This window comes from Indicator indicator, chromosome 20 (genome assembly GCF_027791375.1).
Source record: "Indicator indicator isolate 239-I01 chromosome 20, UM_Iind_1.1, whole genome shotgun sequence".
In the NCBI taxonomy this organism is placed as follows: Eukaryota; Metazoa; Chordata; class Aves; order Piciformes; family Indicatoridae; genus Indicator; species Indicator indicator.
In genome coordinates, this window is record NC_072029.1 from 1956181 (window position 1) to 1972864 (window position 16684).

At 51.5% G+C, this 16684-nt stretch overlaps 1 protein-coding gene across 1 annotated transcript in view; it reads left to right on the forward strand.

Moving 5' to 3' along the window:
• The window catches only part of ALS2CL (ALS2 C-terminal like), a 40611-nt gene that overhangs the window by 16878 nt on the left and 7049 nt on the right, over positions 1 to 16684 (forward strand). The window contains exons 12-21 of the mRNA XM_054389995.1: positions 123 to 281; positions 1123 to 1234; positions 3051 to 3128; positions 8360 to 8487; positions 9884 to 10057; positions 11072 to 11165; positions 11737 to 11894; positions 13826 to 13894; positions 14903 to 15076; positions 15651 to 15693. Coding sequence (XP_054245970.1) covers positions 123 to 281; positions 1123 to 1234; positions 3051 to 3128; positions 8360 to 8487; positions 9884 to 10057; positions 11072 to 11165; positions 11737 to 11894; positions 13826 to 13894; positions 14903 to 15076; positions 15651 to 15693 — 1189 coding nt within the window. The remainder of the gene's footprint in view (positions 1 to 122; positions 282 to 1122; positions 1235 to 3050; positions 3129 to 8359; positions 8488 to 9883; positions 10058 to 11071; positions 11166 to 11736; positions 11895 to 13825; positions 13895 to 14902; positions 15077 to 15650; positions 15694 to 16684) is intronic.

Genomic DNA, 16684 nt, shown 5'->3' on the forward strand with positions numbered 1-16684 from the left:
AGGGGAATGTTTGGAATGTTTAGGAGGCAGATGAGTCCACTCCACTCACTCCCCTGGCTTTCTGCTCCAACAGCAGTGATCAAATAGGCACAGCCTCAAATTCTTTGTCCCTCTCCCTGCAGGTATGGCAACGATGTGGTCTACAAAGGTTACTTCAAAGACAACATGCGGCAAGGGTTTGGGATCCTGGAGAACATCTCAGCTGAGCATCCATTTAAATACACTGGACAGTGGGAAAATGACAAGAAGAGTGGATATGGAGTCTGGGAAGACAAAGATAGGTAAAGGAGATTGAGATCAGGACTGGCTTTAGGTACCTTGACAGTTTTGTCCCTCTGTTGGCAGGGGTGAGGCCTCATGTTTGGATGGGGGTGTTTGGAGATGAAGGGGAGATGTGTTCAACTTCTGCTATAAGGCTTGAACTCTTGGGAAAGCTTTCTCTGAGTTGACTTTGTGCAGTACATCATGGCACCTGTGCTGTGTGGAGCCTTTGAGTTAGAGAAGACCTTTAGGATCATCCAGTCCAACCATTCTCTAACTCTACCATGTCTGGAGCTAAACCATGGCCCTCAGCACCACATCTCTGCCTTTTTTCAACACCTCCAGGGATGGGAATTCAACCCACCTCCTTGGGGAGCCTGTGCCAGTGTTTGAGAACCCTTTCAGGGAGGAATTTTCTTCTTCTGTCCAACCTAAACCTCCCTTGGGGTAACTTGAGGCTCTTTTCTCTTGTCACTTCTTCCTTTGGAGAAGAGACCAAATCTCACCTGGCTCCAACTTCCTTTCAGGGAGTTGCAGAGAGCCAGAAGGTCTCCCCTGAGCCTCCTTTTCTCCAGGCTGAACAATCCAGGTCCCCCAGTTGCTCCTCTCCAGACCCTTCACCAGTTTTGTTGCCCTTTTCTGGACACACTCCAGCCCCTCAATGTCATTCTGGGAGTGAGGGGCCCAAGACTGAACCAATTATTCAAGATGTGGCCTCAGCAGTGCTGTGTGCAGGGGGACAGTTGTTTCCCTGGTTCTGCTGGTCACACTAAGAAGTGATACCTCAAACTGAGCAAGATCTAATAAAACAGGGAAAAAATGTAATTGTTTTGTGGTGGTGGTGTTGTTGTTGCCTTCTAGGGGAGAGAGATACATAGGGACATGGCTTGATGACCGCAAACACGGACAAGGCATTGTGGTAACCCAGTCAGGTGTCTGCTACCAAAGGACATTTCATGCTGATAAAATGGTGGTGAGTACTTATTTGCAGTGGGCTCTCTGGAATTCCCCATCAAGGGCAAAATTAAAGCTTCTTAGTCTTCAAGATCAAGGAAGGAGTTTTTACAATGAGTGTGATGAAAGACTGGCAGAGGCTGTCCAGAGTGGTGGTAGATGCTCCATCCCAGGTCAAGCTGGATGGGGCTCTGAGTACCTGATCTAGTTAAAGATCTCCATGCTGACTGCAGCATGGGGTGGGACTAGATGACATTTAAAGGTCCTTTTCAACCTGAAAATTCTCTGAGTCTATCTTTGAGGGAAAATAGAAAGCAAGAGAATGTAGCATTGATATTTTACCATAACCACCTTGAAGTACAAAGTGTAGATTTAGTCTTGTTCCTTCCCATCTCCCTGAGGTGCCAGGTAGGAACCCGAGGTGAGACTGCCACTTCTTGCTCTTGCTAAGACACCTTCTAGGTCTGGCTGGTCAACTGCCCATCAGGTTGCAACTAGAGACCAGAGCTCATATGAAAAGCAGTGCAGTTCTCTGTGATACTTCGCCTACCATGGAGGTCATAAAGCCTTTACCTTCTCTATGACCAGCTGGCTGTCCAGTTCATTGAGAGTTTAGATGCTGGTGGGGAAAGAAAGGGTTGGCATGGTTGGAAGTGGCTTGGAAAGAAAAGCATTTCTTCTGATGAGAAAATACAGGCTTGAAAAAACAAACAACCCCTTCCCCACTCACCAAATTAGGAGAAAATGTTTAGCATGGAAACTCTGTTGGAAGGGCTTTCCATAAAAAAAAAAAAATCTCCATCTGCAGGGGAACCAAAATAAAAGTTCTCTTTTGCTCTGCCAGCAGCCAAAGGCTCCTTTAACTTCACAAGGCTTCCGTGTGGGGAGCAGTCACTTCAGGTTTCCTAGTGGAAAATTGCTATGGCCAAGAAGCTTCCCTTGGAAACCTTTTATTTTTGCCAGAAAAGGAGCTTTCCATCAAGAAAACCATTCCAGTGGAAAATGTGCTGCAGCTCTAAAAGTGGCCACATTTTTCTGGCTGGTTGTGGGTAGGTTAAAATCTTGGGGCTCAAACCATGGGACAAACCATAGCAAAAAGTCTCTCTTTCCACTGCTCTTCTCCCCAGTCTGTTCTACATATTGGTTCTCCTCTGAAATGTGTGCTAGTGGAATTTGGGAGGTAGTGGAAGGAGATAGTTTAGGAAGGGCTTTGGAGCAGCTCATTAAAATCTCATTGATTGCAAAGGGACAAAGCTAATCTGGCTCAGCAGCCCCCTTCCTCTTTCCCCTCAATCATCTTGCAAAGGATGAAACAAGTGGCTGCAGGCACCTCAAGGTCAGATGATTGGGAGGAGCATGAGTCTGACCCAATTCTTGCTGTGTCTGTTCTTAGAACAGGAGTCTACTTTTTGTTCCTTCTTCTAGGGAAATGGGTGAAAAGCCATGTCCCCCCTGGGGTCTTCGTGAGGGGATTTGGGTGCACTTTCAGCAAGTGTGTAGATGACACCAAGCTGAGTGGTGTCAGTGCAGCAGACACACCTGAGGGATGGGATCCATCCCAGAGGGACCTGGACAAGCTGGAGAAGTGGAGCCATGTGTGCCTCCTGAGGTTCAACAAGGCCAACTGCAAGGTCCTGCACATGGCTTGGGGCAATCCTGGGTATCAGCACAGGCTGGGGATGAAGGACTGGAGAGCAGCCTTGCAGAGACGGACTTTGGGGGTGTTGGTTAATGAGGAACTCATAAATATTCCAAGCCAGTAGCCTTTTCTAGATGAACTTCAGTAGGGAGGAAGTTAATGTCATGACTTCACTGCTTGTGCTTTTAACATGAAGGGTTCTGGGATTCTGCTTTTGGAAGATGACTCTGTCTATGAAGGGAACTTCACAGAAGATCTAACCTTTGTTGGAAAGGTGAGGAGACCTTTTCCTTCATCTCAGCCTTTTCTATGCACTCATTTGCTTTCCAGAGGGGCTGCTGGACTCATCTTTAAATCTCACCTCCCTCCCCTGCTTCACTTCCCCTCAGCTGGTAGAAAAGATAATTTTCTTTGGGTTGGGTTGTTTTGGGCTTTCCTTTTTGCATTGTTGCTTTCATTCACAGATGGAAGACTGCAGCTGAGAGAGATTTTAAGTTGCTGAGGGCTTTGTGTGTGGTTTTGGTTTGGACTGTTTTGTTTGCACTGAGGGTTTGGGTTTTTTTTGTTGCTGGTGGGACGTTTTTGGTTGTGTTCCACCAGAGGCAGTTGGGATAGTTTATTTATTTTTTTTATTACTATTCTCAGAACAAATATTTTCTCCTCTGTAGTGGTTGGGAAGGCAGGAAATGATGTACAAAGCAAAGGGAGCTGCAGTAGCAGCACTGTGCTAATGTAGTCGAGATGTCCACATAGCTGAAGGATCTTGGAGGCTTGGTTTTGCAACCTGGCCACTGCCCTGCCAAGTTCAATGTTTGGTGGTTATTTAACTGCAATATCTGGTCAAATATCTGCACCAAGTGCCCCAGTGCAGGGAAAAACAAGTCCTGCAGCTTGTTACAGACAGCTCTGGTGAGTCTGACAGGAAGAATGTGGTCAGAAGGAGTGGTTGCCACAACTGGCAGTGACCTCAGATGAGCTTTGTCATGGGAGGAAGAGCTTGGCAGAGGGCTGGACATGAGCCAGCCCAGGGGCCACGAAGGCCCACAGCAGCCTGGCTTGGATCTACAATGGTGTGGCCAGTAGCAGCAGGGAAGGACTTTGCCCCTGTACTCTCCACTGGTGAGGCCACACCTTGAATCCTGGGGTCAGTTTTGGGCTCCTCACTCCAAGGATGTTGAAGGGCTGGAGCATGTCTAGAGAAGGACAATGAAGCTGGTGAAGGGTCTAGAGCACAAATCTCATGAGGAGCAGCTGAGGGAGCTGGGGGTTGCTCAGCCTGGAGAAGAGGAGGCTGAGAGGAGATATTCTGGTGCTCTCCAACTCCCTGAAAGAAGGTTGGAGCCAAGGGGAGGTTGGTCTTTTCTCCCTAGAATCAGGTGATAGAATGAGAGGAAATGGCCTCAAGTTGCACCAGGGGAGGTTTAGGTTGGGTACTAGGAAAAATTTCTTTCCTTAAAGAGTAGTCAGGGATTGGAACAGGCTGCCCAGGGAGGTGGTGGAGTCACCATCCCTGGAGGTGTACAGAAAACGTGTGGCCATGGCACTTGGGGACATGGTGTGATGGCCATGGTGGTGTTAGGTTGACTGTTGGACTCAATGATCTTTGAGGTCTTTTCCAACCAAAAGAATTCTGATTCTATTATCTTCATCAACAGGAAGAGTTGCAGAGAATGATGACAGTGCTTAGGTAGAGCTTCCTCCAAACCTAATGTTTTGAGTGATTAGTCCTGGGTGGAAAAAAAGAATCTATTCTTTATCTAAAGGTGGAGTCCCTCCTGCTTAGAGATGTGGTGCTGAGGGCCATGGTTTAGTGGTGACCTGGCAGTGCTGGGTTAATGGTTGGGCTTGGAGGTCTTTTCCAACCCAAATGACTCTCTGATTCTATGAGCAAAGATTATTTTAGGCTCATACTCCCAGCCAGGATATTGTTTGGCTTTGGATGTGATTTTAATTACAACTTCTAAGTTTGAGTCAAGCTACTGCACGTCTTCTGAATTTGCCTTGGAGACTTTTTAACGTTTTTTTTGGGAGCAAAAACATCTTGGAAGCAGTGAGTATCATGTGATGGCCCTTACCTGTGAGGCCAAACCTGTTTGTGGTTTTAACAAGCAGATGAAAAAACAAACAAAAAAACAAAGCAAAACAAAACAAAAAACCAACAGAGGAGAAATGGAAGCTTTGCCTGGTCACTGGAAGCTTGAAGTAATTAATCAGTTTAAGCCTGAAAATTGGATAACTCAAGGGATTGCTTTGTTTCTAAAGCACAAAGCAAATGTTTTCCTCTGGGGTTCGTTGCGTGGTGGGGTTGGTTGTGCGGTGGGGTTGGTTGTGCGGTGGGGTTGGTTGTGCGGTGGGGTTGGTTGTGCTGTAGGGTTGGTTGTGCGGTGGGGTTGGTTGTGCGGTGGGGTTGGTTGCGCTGTGGGGTTGGTTGTGCTGTAGGGTTGGTTGTGCGGTGGGGTTGGTTGTGCGGTGGGGTTGGTTGTGCTGTAGGGTTGGTTGTGCTGTAGGGTTGGTTGTGCGGTGGGGTTGGTTGTGGTGGGGTTGGTTGTGCTGTAGGGTTGGTTGTGCTGTAGGGTTGGTTGTGCTGTAGGGTTGGTTGTGCGGTGGGGTTGGTTGTGCGGTGGGGTTGGTTGTGCGGTGGGGTTGGTTGTGCGGTGGGGTTGGTTGTGCGGTGGGGTTGGTTGTGGTGGGGTTGGTTGTGCGGTGGGGTTGGTTGTGCGGTGGGGTTGGTTGTGCGGTGGGGTTGGTTGTGGTGCGGGGTTGGTTGTGCGGTGGGGTTGGTTGTGCGCTGGGGTTGGTTGTGCGCTGGGGTTGGTGGCGCTGGGGTTGGTGGCGCTGGGGTTGGTTGCGCGCTGGGGTTGGTTGCGCGCTGGGGTTGGTTGCGCGCTGGGGTTGGTTGCGGTGGGGTTGGTTGTGGTGGGGTTGGTTGTGCGGTGGGGTTGGTTGTGGTGGGGTTGGTTGTGGTGGGGTTGGTTGTGCGGTGGAGTTGGTTGTGGTGCAGGGTTGGTTGTGGTGGGGTTGGTTGTGCGGTGGAGTTGGTTGTGGTGCAGGGTTGGTTGTGCGGTGGGGTTGGTTGTGCTGTGGGGTTGGTTGTGCTGTGGGGTTGGTTGTGCGGTGGGGTTGGTTGTGCGGTGGGGTTGGTTGTGCGGTGGAGTTGGTTGTGGTGCAGGGTTGGTTGTGGTGGGGTTGGTTGTGCGGTGGAGTTGGTTGTGGTGCAGGGTTGGTTGTGGTGGGGTTGGTTGTGCGGTGGGGTTGGTTGTGGTGCAGGGTTGGTTGTGCGGTGGGGTTGGTTGTGCGGTGGGGTTGGTTGTGCTGTGGGGTTGGTTGTGCGGTGGGGTTGGTTGTGCTGTGGGGTTGGTTGTGCTGTAGGGTTGGTTGTGCGGTGGGGTTGGTTGTGCGGTGGGGTTGGTTGTGCGGTGGGGTTGGTTGTGCTGTGGGGTTGGTTGTGCGGTGGGGTTGGTTGTGCTGTGGGGTTGGTGGCGCTGGGGTTGGTTGCGGTGGGGTTGGTTGTGCTGTGGGGTTGGTTGCGCGCTGGGGTTGGTTGCGCGCTGGGGTTGGTTGCGCGCTGGGGTTGGTTGCGCGCTGGGGTTGGTTGTGCTGTAGGGTTGGTTGTGCTGTAGGGTTGGTTGTGCTGTAGGGTTGGTTGTGCGGTGGGGTTGGTTGTGCGGTGGGGTTGGTTGTGCGGTGGGGTTGGTTGTGCTGTGGGGTTGGTTGTGCTGGGGTTGGTGGCGCTGGGGTTGGTTGCGGTGGGGTTGGTTGTGCTGTGGGGTTGGTGGCGCTGGGGTTGGTTGCGGTGGGGTTGGTTGTGCTGTGGGGTTGGTTGTGCTGTGGGGTTGGTTGTGCGGTGGGGTTGGTTGTGCGGTGGGGTTGGTTGTGCTGTAGGGTTGGTTGTGCGGTGGGGTTGGTTGTGCGGTGGGGTTGGTTGCGGTGGGGTTGGTTGTGCTGTGGGTTGGTTGTGCGGTGGGGTTGGTTGTGCTGGGGTTGGTGGCGCTGGGGTTGGTTGCGGTGGGGTTGGTTGCGGTGGGGTTGGTTGTGCTGTGGGGTTGGTTGCGCGGTGGGGTTGGTTGCGCGGTGGGGTTGGTTGTGCTGTAGGGTTGGTTGTGCGGTGGGGTTGGTTGTGGTGGGGTTGGTTGTGGTGGGGTTGGTTGTGGTGGGGTTGGTTGTGCGGTGAGGTTGGTTGTGGTGGGGTTGGTTGTGCGGTGGGGTTGGTTGCGGTGGGGTTGGTTGTGCTGTGGGGTTGGTTGCGGTGGGGTTGGTTGTGCGGTGGGGTTGGTTGTGCGGTGGGATTGGTTGTGCGGTGGGGTTGGTTGTGCTGTAGGGTTGGTTGTGCGGTGGGGTTGGTTGTGCGGTGGGGTTGGTTGCGGTGGGGTTGGTTGCGGTGGGGTTGGTTGTGCTGTAGGGTTGGTTGTGCGGTGGGGTTGGTTGTGCGGTGGGGTTGGTTGTGCGGTGGGGTTGGTGGCGCTGGCGTTGGTGGCGCTGGGGTTGGTTGCGGTGGGGTTGGTTGCGGTGGGGTTGGTTGTGCTGTGGGGTTGGTTGCGCGGTGGGGTTGGTTGCGCGGTGGGGTTGGTTGCGCGGTGGGGTTGGTTGCGCGGTGGGGTTGGTTGTGGTGGGGTTGGTTGTGGTGGGGTTGGTTGTGGTGGGGTTGGTTGTGCGGTGGGGTTGGTTGCGGTGGGGTTGGTTGTGCGGTGGGGTTGGTTGTGCGGTGGGGTTGGTTGCGGTGGGGTTGGTTGTGCGGTGGGGTTGGTTGCGGTGGGGTTGGTTGTGCGGTGGGGTTGGTTGTGCGGTGGGGTTGGTTGCTGTGGGGTTGGTTGCGGTGGGGTTGGTTGTGCGGTGGGGTTGGTTGTGCGGTGGGGTTGGTTGTGCGGTGGGGTTGGGTGCGGTGGGGTTGGGGGTGCGGTGGGGTTGGGTGTGCGGTGGGGTTGGTTGTGCTGTAGGGTTGGTTGTGCGGTGGGGTTGGTTGTGCGGTGGGGTTGGTTGTGCGGTGGGGTTGGTTGTGCTGTAGGGTTGGTTGTGCGGTGGGGTTGGTTGTGCGGTGGGGTTGGTTGCGGTGGGGTTGGTTGCGCGGTGGGGTTGGTTGCGGTGGGGTTGGTTGCGGTGGGTTGGTTGCGGTGGGGTTGGTTGCGGTGGGGTTGGTTGTGCGGTGGGGTTGGTTGTGGTGGGGTTGGTTGTGCGGTGGGGTTGGTTGTGGTGGGGTTGGTTGCGGTGGGGTTGGTTGTGCGGTGGGGTTGGTTGCGCTGGGGTTGGTTGCGCGCTGGGGTTGGTTGTGGTGGTCCTTCCCCTCCAGCATCCTCCACGTGTCACTCGACAGCAAGGCCATGTTTGCTTCAGAGCATTGCCACCTTAATGACTGCTTGATGAAAACGAGCACCTCCAGGCTGGGAGATGTCCTCAGCTGCTGTTTCAGAAGCTGGCTCTGCTGAAAAGAGAATTGGAGATCTCAGCCCAGCTTGTTTCCTGTCACTAATGAGCTCTTGGCAGAATAACCCTTTGTTTTCTCCACTGCAGGGAAAGCTGTCCTTTGCCAATGGCTTCATTCTGGAGGGAACCTTTACTAACAAATCAGGCCAAGGTCTGCAGACACATGGCATCCTGAACACATCCCACGAGCAGCTGGATGACAGCATAACCAAAGTGTGAGCAGCAGCTTCCTGGGTCAGGGCTTGCATTGGGAGGAAGAAATTCTTCCCCATGAGGGTGGTGAGACACTGGCACAGGTTGCCCAGGAAGGTGGTGGAAGCCTCATCCCTGGAGGTTTTTAAGGACAGGCTGGATGTGGCTGTGAGCAACCTGCTCTGGTGTGAGGTGTCCCTGCCCATGGCAGGGGGGTTGGAACTGGATGATCCTTGAGGTCCCTTCCATCCCTGACTGATTCTATGATTGTGACTCTACCTAGATGAATACTGCTCAAAACTCAAAGGGACCAAAGCAGTCCTTGCCTGAAAGGGTTGATCTGAGGTGCTGTGTCCTGCACTTTGGTCACAATAACCCCATGAATGCTCCAGGCTGGGGGCAGGGTGGCTGGGAACTGCCCAGTGGAAAAGGACCTGGGGTGTGCTGGTTGACAGCAGCTGAAGATGAGCCAGGGGGTGCCTAGGAGACCATGAAGGCCACCAGCAGCCTGGTTTGGATCAGTAATGGTGTGGCCAGTGGGACCAGGGCAGGATCATCCTCCTGGGCTGGGCACTGGTGGGTTGCACCTTGAATTCCAGGGTCAGTTTTGGGCCTTTCACTCCAAAGACTTCAAGGTGCTGGAGTTGGGTCCAGAGAAGGGCAGCAAAGCTGGTGAAGGGTCTGGAGAAGAAGCTTTCTGAGAGGTGGCTGAGGGTGCTTAGGGTCATGGTTTAGTGGTGGCTTGGTTGCGGTGGGAGAGAGCTCCTTTCAGGGAGCTGCAGAGAGCCAGGAGGTCTCCCCCCAGCCTCCTTTTCTCCGGGCTCAACAGCCCCAGGTCCCTCAGCCACTCCTTGCAAGACTTGTGCTCTAGAACCCTCAGCACATTCCTTGCACTACGTTGGACACACTGCTCGTCCTCTGAGGGGAATTCCTCTTCCAAAACTCAGTTCATTTTTTTCCCCTTTTCCTCTTCAAATCATTTCCAGTCCATCAGCATATGTGTGGTGCAGAAACTCTTTCTCTTTCCTGTGCTTTCCAGACAGGAATAGCTACTGGTGGTGGCTGCTCAACTGTCTTCCTGCTCCCAGACTTCTCTGTAGGCTTTCAGTCAAAACAAATTAGTCTATGTTTAGAAACATCCACAAGTAGAAAACCTGTCATCAGTTCACCAGCAGAGATTCAGGTGATTGATGTTCCACACCCCAGGGATGCTTCTTCACCCAAAGTACTTCCTTGTCAGGACAACAGACCTGGGCTGCTTTTTCTGGAATTTACCAGCTAGGTGCTGCCATCTTTCTCTGCTCCCACAGTTCTTGTGTTGATATCAGGCTGTGGAGAGCCTACCACCTTTCAAAGTGAAGTCTGAAACAGCTGAGGAGAGGGATGGAGAAAAGCTTAATGTCATGTTATGGTTTGCAGTCAGCTGGGCCTCGAGGAGTTCCCAGTGGAGAAGAGATGGAAAGGAATCTATGACCAGTTCCTGGAATTCATCCACTCTGGCTGCAAAGAAGAAATGGAAGAGTCTTTCACAGGCTTCCACATACAAACAAGCAAGGAGCTGCGGAAGTCTCAGGAGTACCTCTTCTGCCAGAGGTTTGAGCATTGCCTGTCCTCACTCCAGCTGAGGAGCCCACATGGGGAGAGAGGGTAGTGGTCTACATGAGGGTCTGCCATGAGTTATGAACCCAAGCATTGTCCCATTCTTCCTGCTCACTGAGGTTGGAAAAGACCTCTAAGATCATAGAATCATAGAATCAGTCACGGTTAGAAGGGACCACAAGGATCAGCCAGTTCCAACCCCCCTGCCATGGGCAGGGACACCTCACAGTACAGCAGGCTGGCCAGAGCCTCATCCAGCCTGGCTGCAAACACCTCCAGGGATGGGGCCTCAACCACCTCCCTGCACAACCCATTCCAGGCTCTCACCACTCTCATGGGGAAGAACTTCTTCCTCACATCCAGTCTGAATCTCCCCACTTCCAGCTTTGTTCCATTCCCCCCAGCCCTATCTCTACCTGATATCCTAAAAAGTCCCTCCCCAGCTTTCTTGTAGCCCCCTACATCATCAAGTCCAACTGCTAACCCAACACTGCCGACTCCACCATTGAACTATTTCCCTCAGCACCACACCCACATGGCTCTGAAATCCCTCCAGGCATGGTGACATCACTGCTGCCCTGGGCAGCCTGGCACAGGGCTTGACAACACTTTGGGGAAGAAATTGTTTCTTCTGTCCAACCTAAACCTCCCATGGTACAGCCTGAAAGCCATTTCCTCTTGTCCTGTTGTCCTGTCACTCATTCCTTGGAGGAAGAGACCAACCCCCACCTTGCTCCAACCTCCTTTCAAGGAGTTGAAGATGAGTTTGACTCTCTACTTGTAAGAAAACATCTACAAGAGATCAGACAGGTATGGGCAGGATGCAGCTCAGACTGGTTGCAAGGGGAGCTGAAGGCAGGTGAAAGCCTGAGGAGCAATTCCATTGGAAAGGGTAGAGAGAAACTAATTAGTGCTGATTGCCTTGTGCCCCCATGGTGTCTGCCTGCAATATATCTTCAGCCCAGTGCTTCACTGGCTGTTTTTCATCCTCACCTTTCATCTTTCCAGGGGGACTGAGGAAGTATCCTGGAAGATAGAAGATATTCCTGAGGAGCTTGTCTTGTACCAGGAGGTGGAGTCACTACAGAGTTATTTAGAGAAGGTAAAGTTTCAAGCTGTAAGGATCCACATCTGTCCTACCAGCATCTTTCTGATGCTTCCTCTTAACAAATATGATGTCAACAGTGACTTCAAGAGTCTTCTCTGAGCTGTGTGACTACCTCTGCTTGGGAAGAGGAGGGCTAACCCTCAGGCTTTTTGGACACTCATTTTGGCTGTATCAATAAAGGCCAGGAAGTGATGATAGAGCTTCAGTCTTGGCACTCAACCTGTCCCAAGGAATAAACCAGTGGCTGGAAATGATTAATAAACTTCCATGGACTCTTGGCAGTTGTTTTTTGCACTCAACCAACCTTTCCCTGAAGCACCCTTTGCTGTCTCTCTTGCCTATCCCAGCAAATCTCCTCAGAAGAGCATTTCCACTAAGCACATTTCTGTCTGATAAGAGGAGAACAGGCTTGTGGCAGCAAAATCAGACCCAAAAATTACAGTTGCTTGCTTCTAGGCTTGTTCTCCTTTGCTGACAAGAGAAGGCTGGGTGGCCTTTGACAGTCCTTATTCCCTACTAATGGCAAGGGCCGACTTCTGAAATCAAAATTTCCTCTCTTCTGCAGGCACTGAAGTCCTCCCTACACCCACTGGGAAAGCTGCTGAAGGCTTTGACCATAGCTTTCCAGGCAACATACTCTGGGATTGGGGCCAACAGACACTTGCTGACCATGGCACAAGAGGAAGTCAAGCACTATGCAAAGAAAATATGGGAGTTCTACCAGTAAGTGAGGAATGCTGAGTCCTGCCATGGCTGTGAGGAGGGAGGGCTTGTGGAGCAGCTCATTGGCAGCTGCTTTCCAGGTGCTTATTGCCCAGCATCTTTCCTGGGAGGGCTGCTTCAGAATGGTGCTAAATAAAGGGTTGCTTGCAATGGCTCTTTAGAAGAGCAGATTGAGAGGGGAGCTTCTCAATGCTGAGCAATATCTGAAGGGTGGGAGCAAGAGGATGGGGTCAGACTCTTGTCAGTGGTATCCAGTGACAGGAAAAGGTGAAAATAGGCACAAACAGTAACCCAGAAAGGTCCATCTGAAGAGAAACTCCTTTGGTGTGAGGGTGCTGGAGCCCTGTCCCAGGCTGCCCAGAGAGGTTGTGGAGTCTCCTCTTCTGGAGAGATTCCAAAGCCACCTGGGCATTGTGATCTTGTGCTGGGGGTGTGACCCTACTTTAGCAGGGGGCTTGGACTAGGTGGGTCCCTTCCACCCCCCGTCATTCAGTGTGATCCTGTAAACTGAGGTCATAGGGACATAGCTACCCAGTTTTAACCCAAGGGCTTTAACGTGACTAAAACTGAGTTGTGGCAGCTCAATGAGCTGCTGCTCAGAAGAAGACTTCATTTAGAGAAGCATGGATAGAAGGCAGAGGTAACAGGGACAGCAAGGCCTACCAGAGCCTACAGCAGTGGTGCTTGATACCAATATTTGGATGGAAACCAGCTTTAAGCTCAACATGCCTCAACAGGAGTTCAGAATACGCAGCACAAACTCCTTGTGGAGGCTCAGCTGATGTGGGTGGTGGCTCTACAATGAGGATGTTCAGTTGTGTGGCTGTGCCCATGGCTAATTAAGGACTGGATCAAAGGTGTGATTAGGGTCCTGTTGCTGTTTTAATATCTTTAAGGAGAAGATAGAAGAAATGGCAGAGCAGGCAGAGGTGGGGAGCTCTGCCTCTAGCTGAACTCAGGGTGGTGATGCTTTAAAAAGCTGAAGCTCTGCTGTTCTCAGCATGGCACTGGGAGCTTGAGGAAGGCTGCCAGCTCTGTGATGAGTTGTCTGTCCTGGAGCAGTCTGAGAACAGCAGCTCAGCTGATGTGAACAAGTCAGATTTGATTTAACTCACCTGAGCTGTGCAACAGGGCTAACACAGCACTGGCTCATGCCAAGGTGCTGCTGAGTTCAGTGCATACCTTGGAAATCTCCACAGAATCATCAAAGGGTTTGGTTTGGAAGAGACCTTAAAGATCATCCAGTTCCAACCACCTACCATGGGTGGGAACACCTCCAACTAGCCCAGGTTGCTCAAAGCCTCATCCAACCTGGCCTTGAATGCTTCCAGGGAGGGGCATCCACATCTTCTCTGGGCAGCCTGTTCCAGTGCCTCATGTGTCAAGACCTTCCAGATGCAGTGGGGGGAAGGAAAACTACCTTACTCTGTTGTGCCCTGTGAGAAGTTTCCTAGGCTGATATTTCTTTCTGTGAAAGAAGACAACCTCTTCCCAACCCTCATTTTAAGACTCTGAAGCTTTGGCTTTGAAACATCAAGACAAACTCAAGTTACTCTTTCAGAGCAAGACCATCCTCTGATCTTCACAGATGGATGAGAGAGTTGGTTGGTATGACAGGTCCTGAAACCTCATTCCCCTTGAGTGGGAATACAAGGGGATGGGTACTCAGTGTAGACCACAGGCTCTCCAGAGTGAACACCCTACACTTTGGAAGCTGTGGAGGTTTTTGAAACACTTCTGATGGCTTCTGCTGGCAGTGGAGAAAGCCCTCAGTGAAACCTGAATACCAAAGCAACACTGCAAGTACAACAGAGAGCTTTACTAACGCTCCACTTGATGCTGGAACAGCTGAGCTCCTCATGTGTGAATGACTAATTAACCTTAAAAAACATGAGGGAGGGAACTAAACCTTGGTTCTGCTCCTCTTCTAGGGCTTTGCTCCATCTGGCACTGGAACAGAAAGGCCAACAGCCTGCAAAGTGTGTGGATGAAGGTTCAAGGTATGTGTCACCACTGGTTGTTCAGTTGGAGGCTGCTCAGAGGTCTGGAGTGTCCTCTAAAACACACCCAGTGCTGAGCTGATTGTATTTGTCCCTTTGAGACAGGTTGAGTGCTTTCAAAGCAAAGCTTTCAGGAGCTCTGCTTGAAGGATCAGAGCAACTTCTAATCATGATCTGTAGCAGAACAGAATGGTGAGCTGGAGGTGTGTGTGGTACACAGCCTTAAGAGGCAGACTTGGAAATAGAATCATAGAATGGTTTGGGTTGGAAGGGACCTTAAAGGTTATCTGCTTCCAATCCCCCTGCCATGGGCAGGGACACCTTCCACCAGCCCAGGTTGCTCAAGGCCTCCTCCAATCTGGCCTTGAACACCTCCAGGGAGAGGGCATCCACAGCCTCCCTGGGCAACCTGTTCCAGTGTCTCACCACCCTCACTGGAAAGAATTTCTTCCTAGGGAAGACATGGAGTATCTTGTGGGAATAACACGTGGGAAATGTGGCAGAGGAGGTAGAAGAGAAGATGTTCCTAGAATATGAAGGGAGGAATAGCTGTGGGAGACACAGGCTTAGGGTTTTGGAGGTAGGAAGAAGCATCTTTGCTCTGCTGTCCCCATTTGGTCTGGATTTCACTTTGCTGTTATCTGCAAACACTTCCACATGGGCTGAATGAAGCCAAGAGGTTGGTGGGATGGTAATGAGCTAGAAAGGGACTTTATCTGGATCGATTTGGCCTTTGCCCTCTTTGTGTTCTGCTGAAACAGCTCACAAAGAACAGCTGGAGATAGGTCTGTGGTGCTCCAGGCTTCTCCCAGAGATCTGGTGGAAAAAAAAAAAAAAACATTACATTGTCCTACAGCATAAGATGCACTTTGATGGACTCAAAGGTAGAGAGGAGAACAAGAAGGACACTTTGCAGTCTCAGAAGCTGCCCCTTCCATTGAGGGCTGCATGGCTCATGGTAACATCAGGGTTGTAGGTCTCACTCTGCATTGCTTTTCTGTGCCACAGTGACCAGAAGGCCTGCAGTGTGGTCCTGCCACTGATCTTACCCTGCTTCTACCCTGAGCTTTCCATGCTCTACATGCTCTATCATGAAAGAGAAGATGACCTCTACTGCCAAGGGATTGTGGACCTTAGCTTGTTTCCTGACATCAAGCTGCTGGAGTTTCTGGATGTGCAGAAGTAAGTGCCATTTCTTCAGCCCATCATACCAACTGGGAGGGCAAAACAAGCAGGGGAGGTTCTGATGGAAAGGACACACCACCTGGTCCTTTGTCCATCCTTACCTGTAGCCCTGAAGTGTTCCCTAGGCTGTCAGATGATGTGCTGTCATGGAGTGCCTGCAATACTGCCTGGAAGGACAGCATGGCCCAGTGGAAATCTGCCATTGTCTGTCCCCACTCTCATTGTTGAGTGGCAAAAATCTTCTTTTCTAGCTCATCAAACAAATGGTTTGCTCCAGCCCAGGACCAATGTGTCTTAGAAAGGGCTAGAGTCCACCCAGTGGTATCTACTGGAACAATGTAGGCATATGGTGTCAGGACAGAGGAAAGGGTTTGGGTCCAGATGTTTCCTTCATCCACCCCTGCAGACAGATCCATCTTTGGAACTGATGTGTGCAACAAGAGGAACAAACTCAGCCTCGTGCACCTGCAAGACTTCAGCTTTACAAGGAGATAAAAGTCAAAACTGACTTAGAGGGGAGTTCAGAGTGGGCAGCTGCCTTCTAAATCTTCTCTTTGTAATCTCCTTTCAGACACCTCTGGCCCCTGAAGGATCTCACCCTGACTACCAACCAGGTGAGAAATGATGCTAAGAGCTGTCTTGGGTGGGTTAGTGAGGTGGGGTTGGAGCTACATGTTGGTGCTGGCCTGTGATGGATCTCACCTAAGCAACCACAGGACAGACAGGACTCAGAAATCAGAGCTTCAGGAAGTGTCGAGGAGTTATGATCTGGAGCTACTGCACAGAGATAATTTGGGTTGGAAGAGAACTCTTAAGCTCATTGAGTCCAATCATTAAGCCAGCACTGCCAGGTCACCACTAAACCATGGCCCTCAGCAACACATCTCCATGGCTTTGAAAGTTCTCCAGGGATGGTGATTCCATCAACTCCCAGGGCAGCCTGTTTCCAGTGCCTCATGTCCAGTCTACATTTGCCCTGGACAGCTTGAGGCCATTTCCTCTTGTCTTGTTGCTTGTTCCTTGGGAGAAGATCCCAACCCCCACCCTGCTCCACCTCCTTTCAGAGAGTTGTAGAGAGCCAGAAGGTCTCCCCTCAGTCTCCTTTTCTCCAGGCTGAACAACCCCAGGTCCCTCAGCTGCTCCTCACAAGACTTGTGCTTTAGACCTCTCAGCAGCTTCATTGCCCTTCTCTGGACCTGCTCCAGCTCCTCAATGTCCTTCTTGGAGTGAGGGGCTCAAAACTGAACTCAGGATTCGAGGTGTGGCCTCACCAGTGCCTAGCACAGAGAGACAATCCCTGTCCTGCTCCTGCTGACCACACCATTGCTGATCCAGGCCAGGCTGCTGGTGGCCTTCTTGACCATCTGGGCACCAGGTGGCTCATCTCCAGTTGCTGTCACCGGTCCCCTTAGGTCCTTTTCCACCAGGCAGTTTCCAGTCACTCTGCCCCAAGCCTGGAGAATTCATGGGGCTGTTGTGAGTCAAGTGCAGGACTCAGCACTTGGCCCTTTGGAACCTCATCCCATTGGCCCCACAAGCCTGGGCAGATTTCTCTGCAGAACCTCAGCACTTTGCAGCAGAGCAGCACTCCACCCAGCTTGCTCT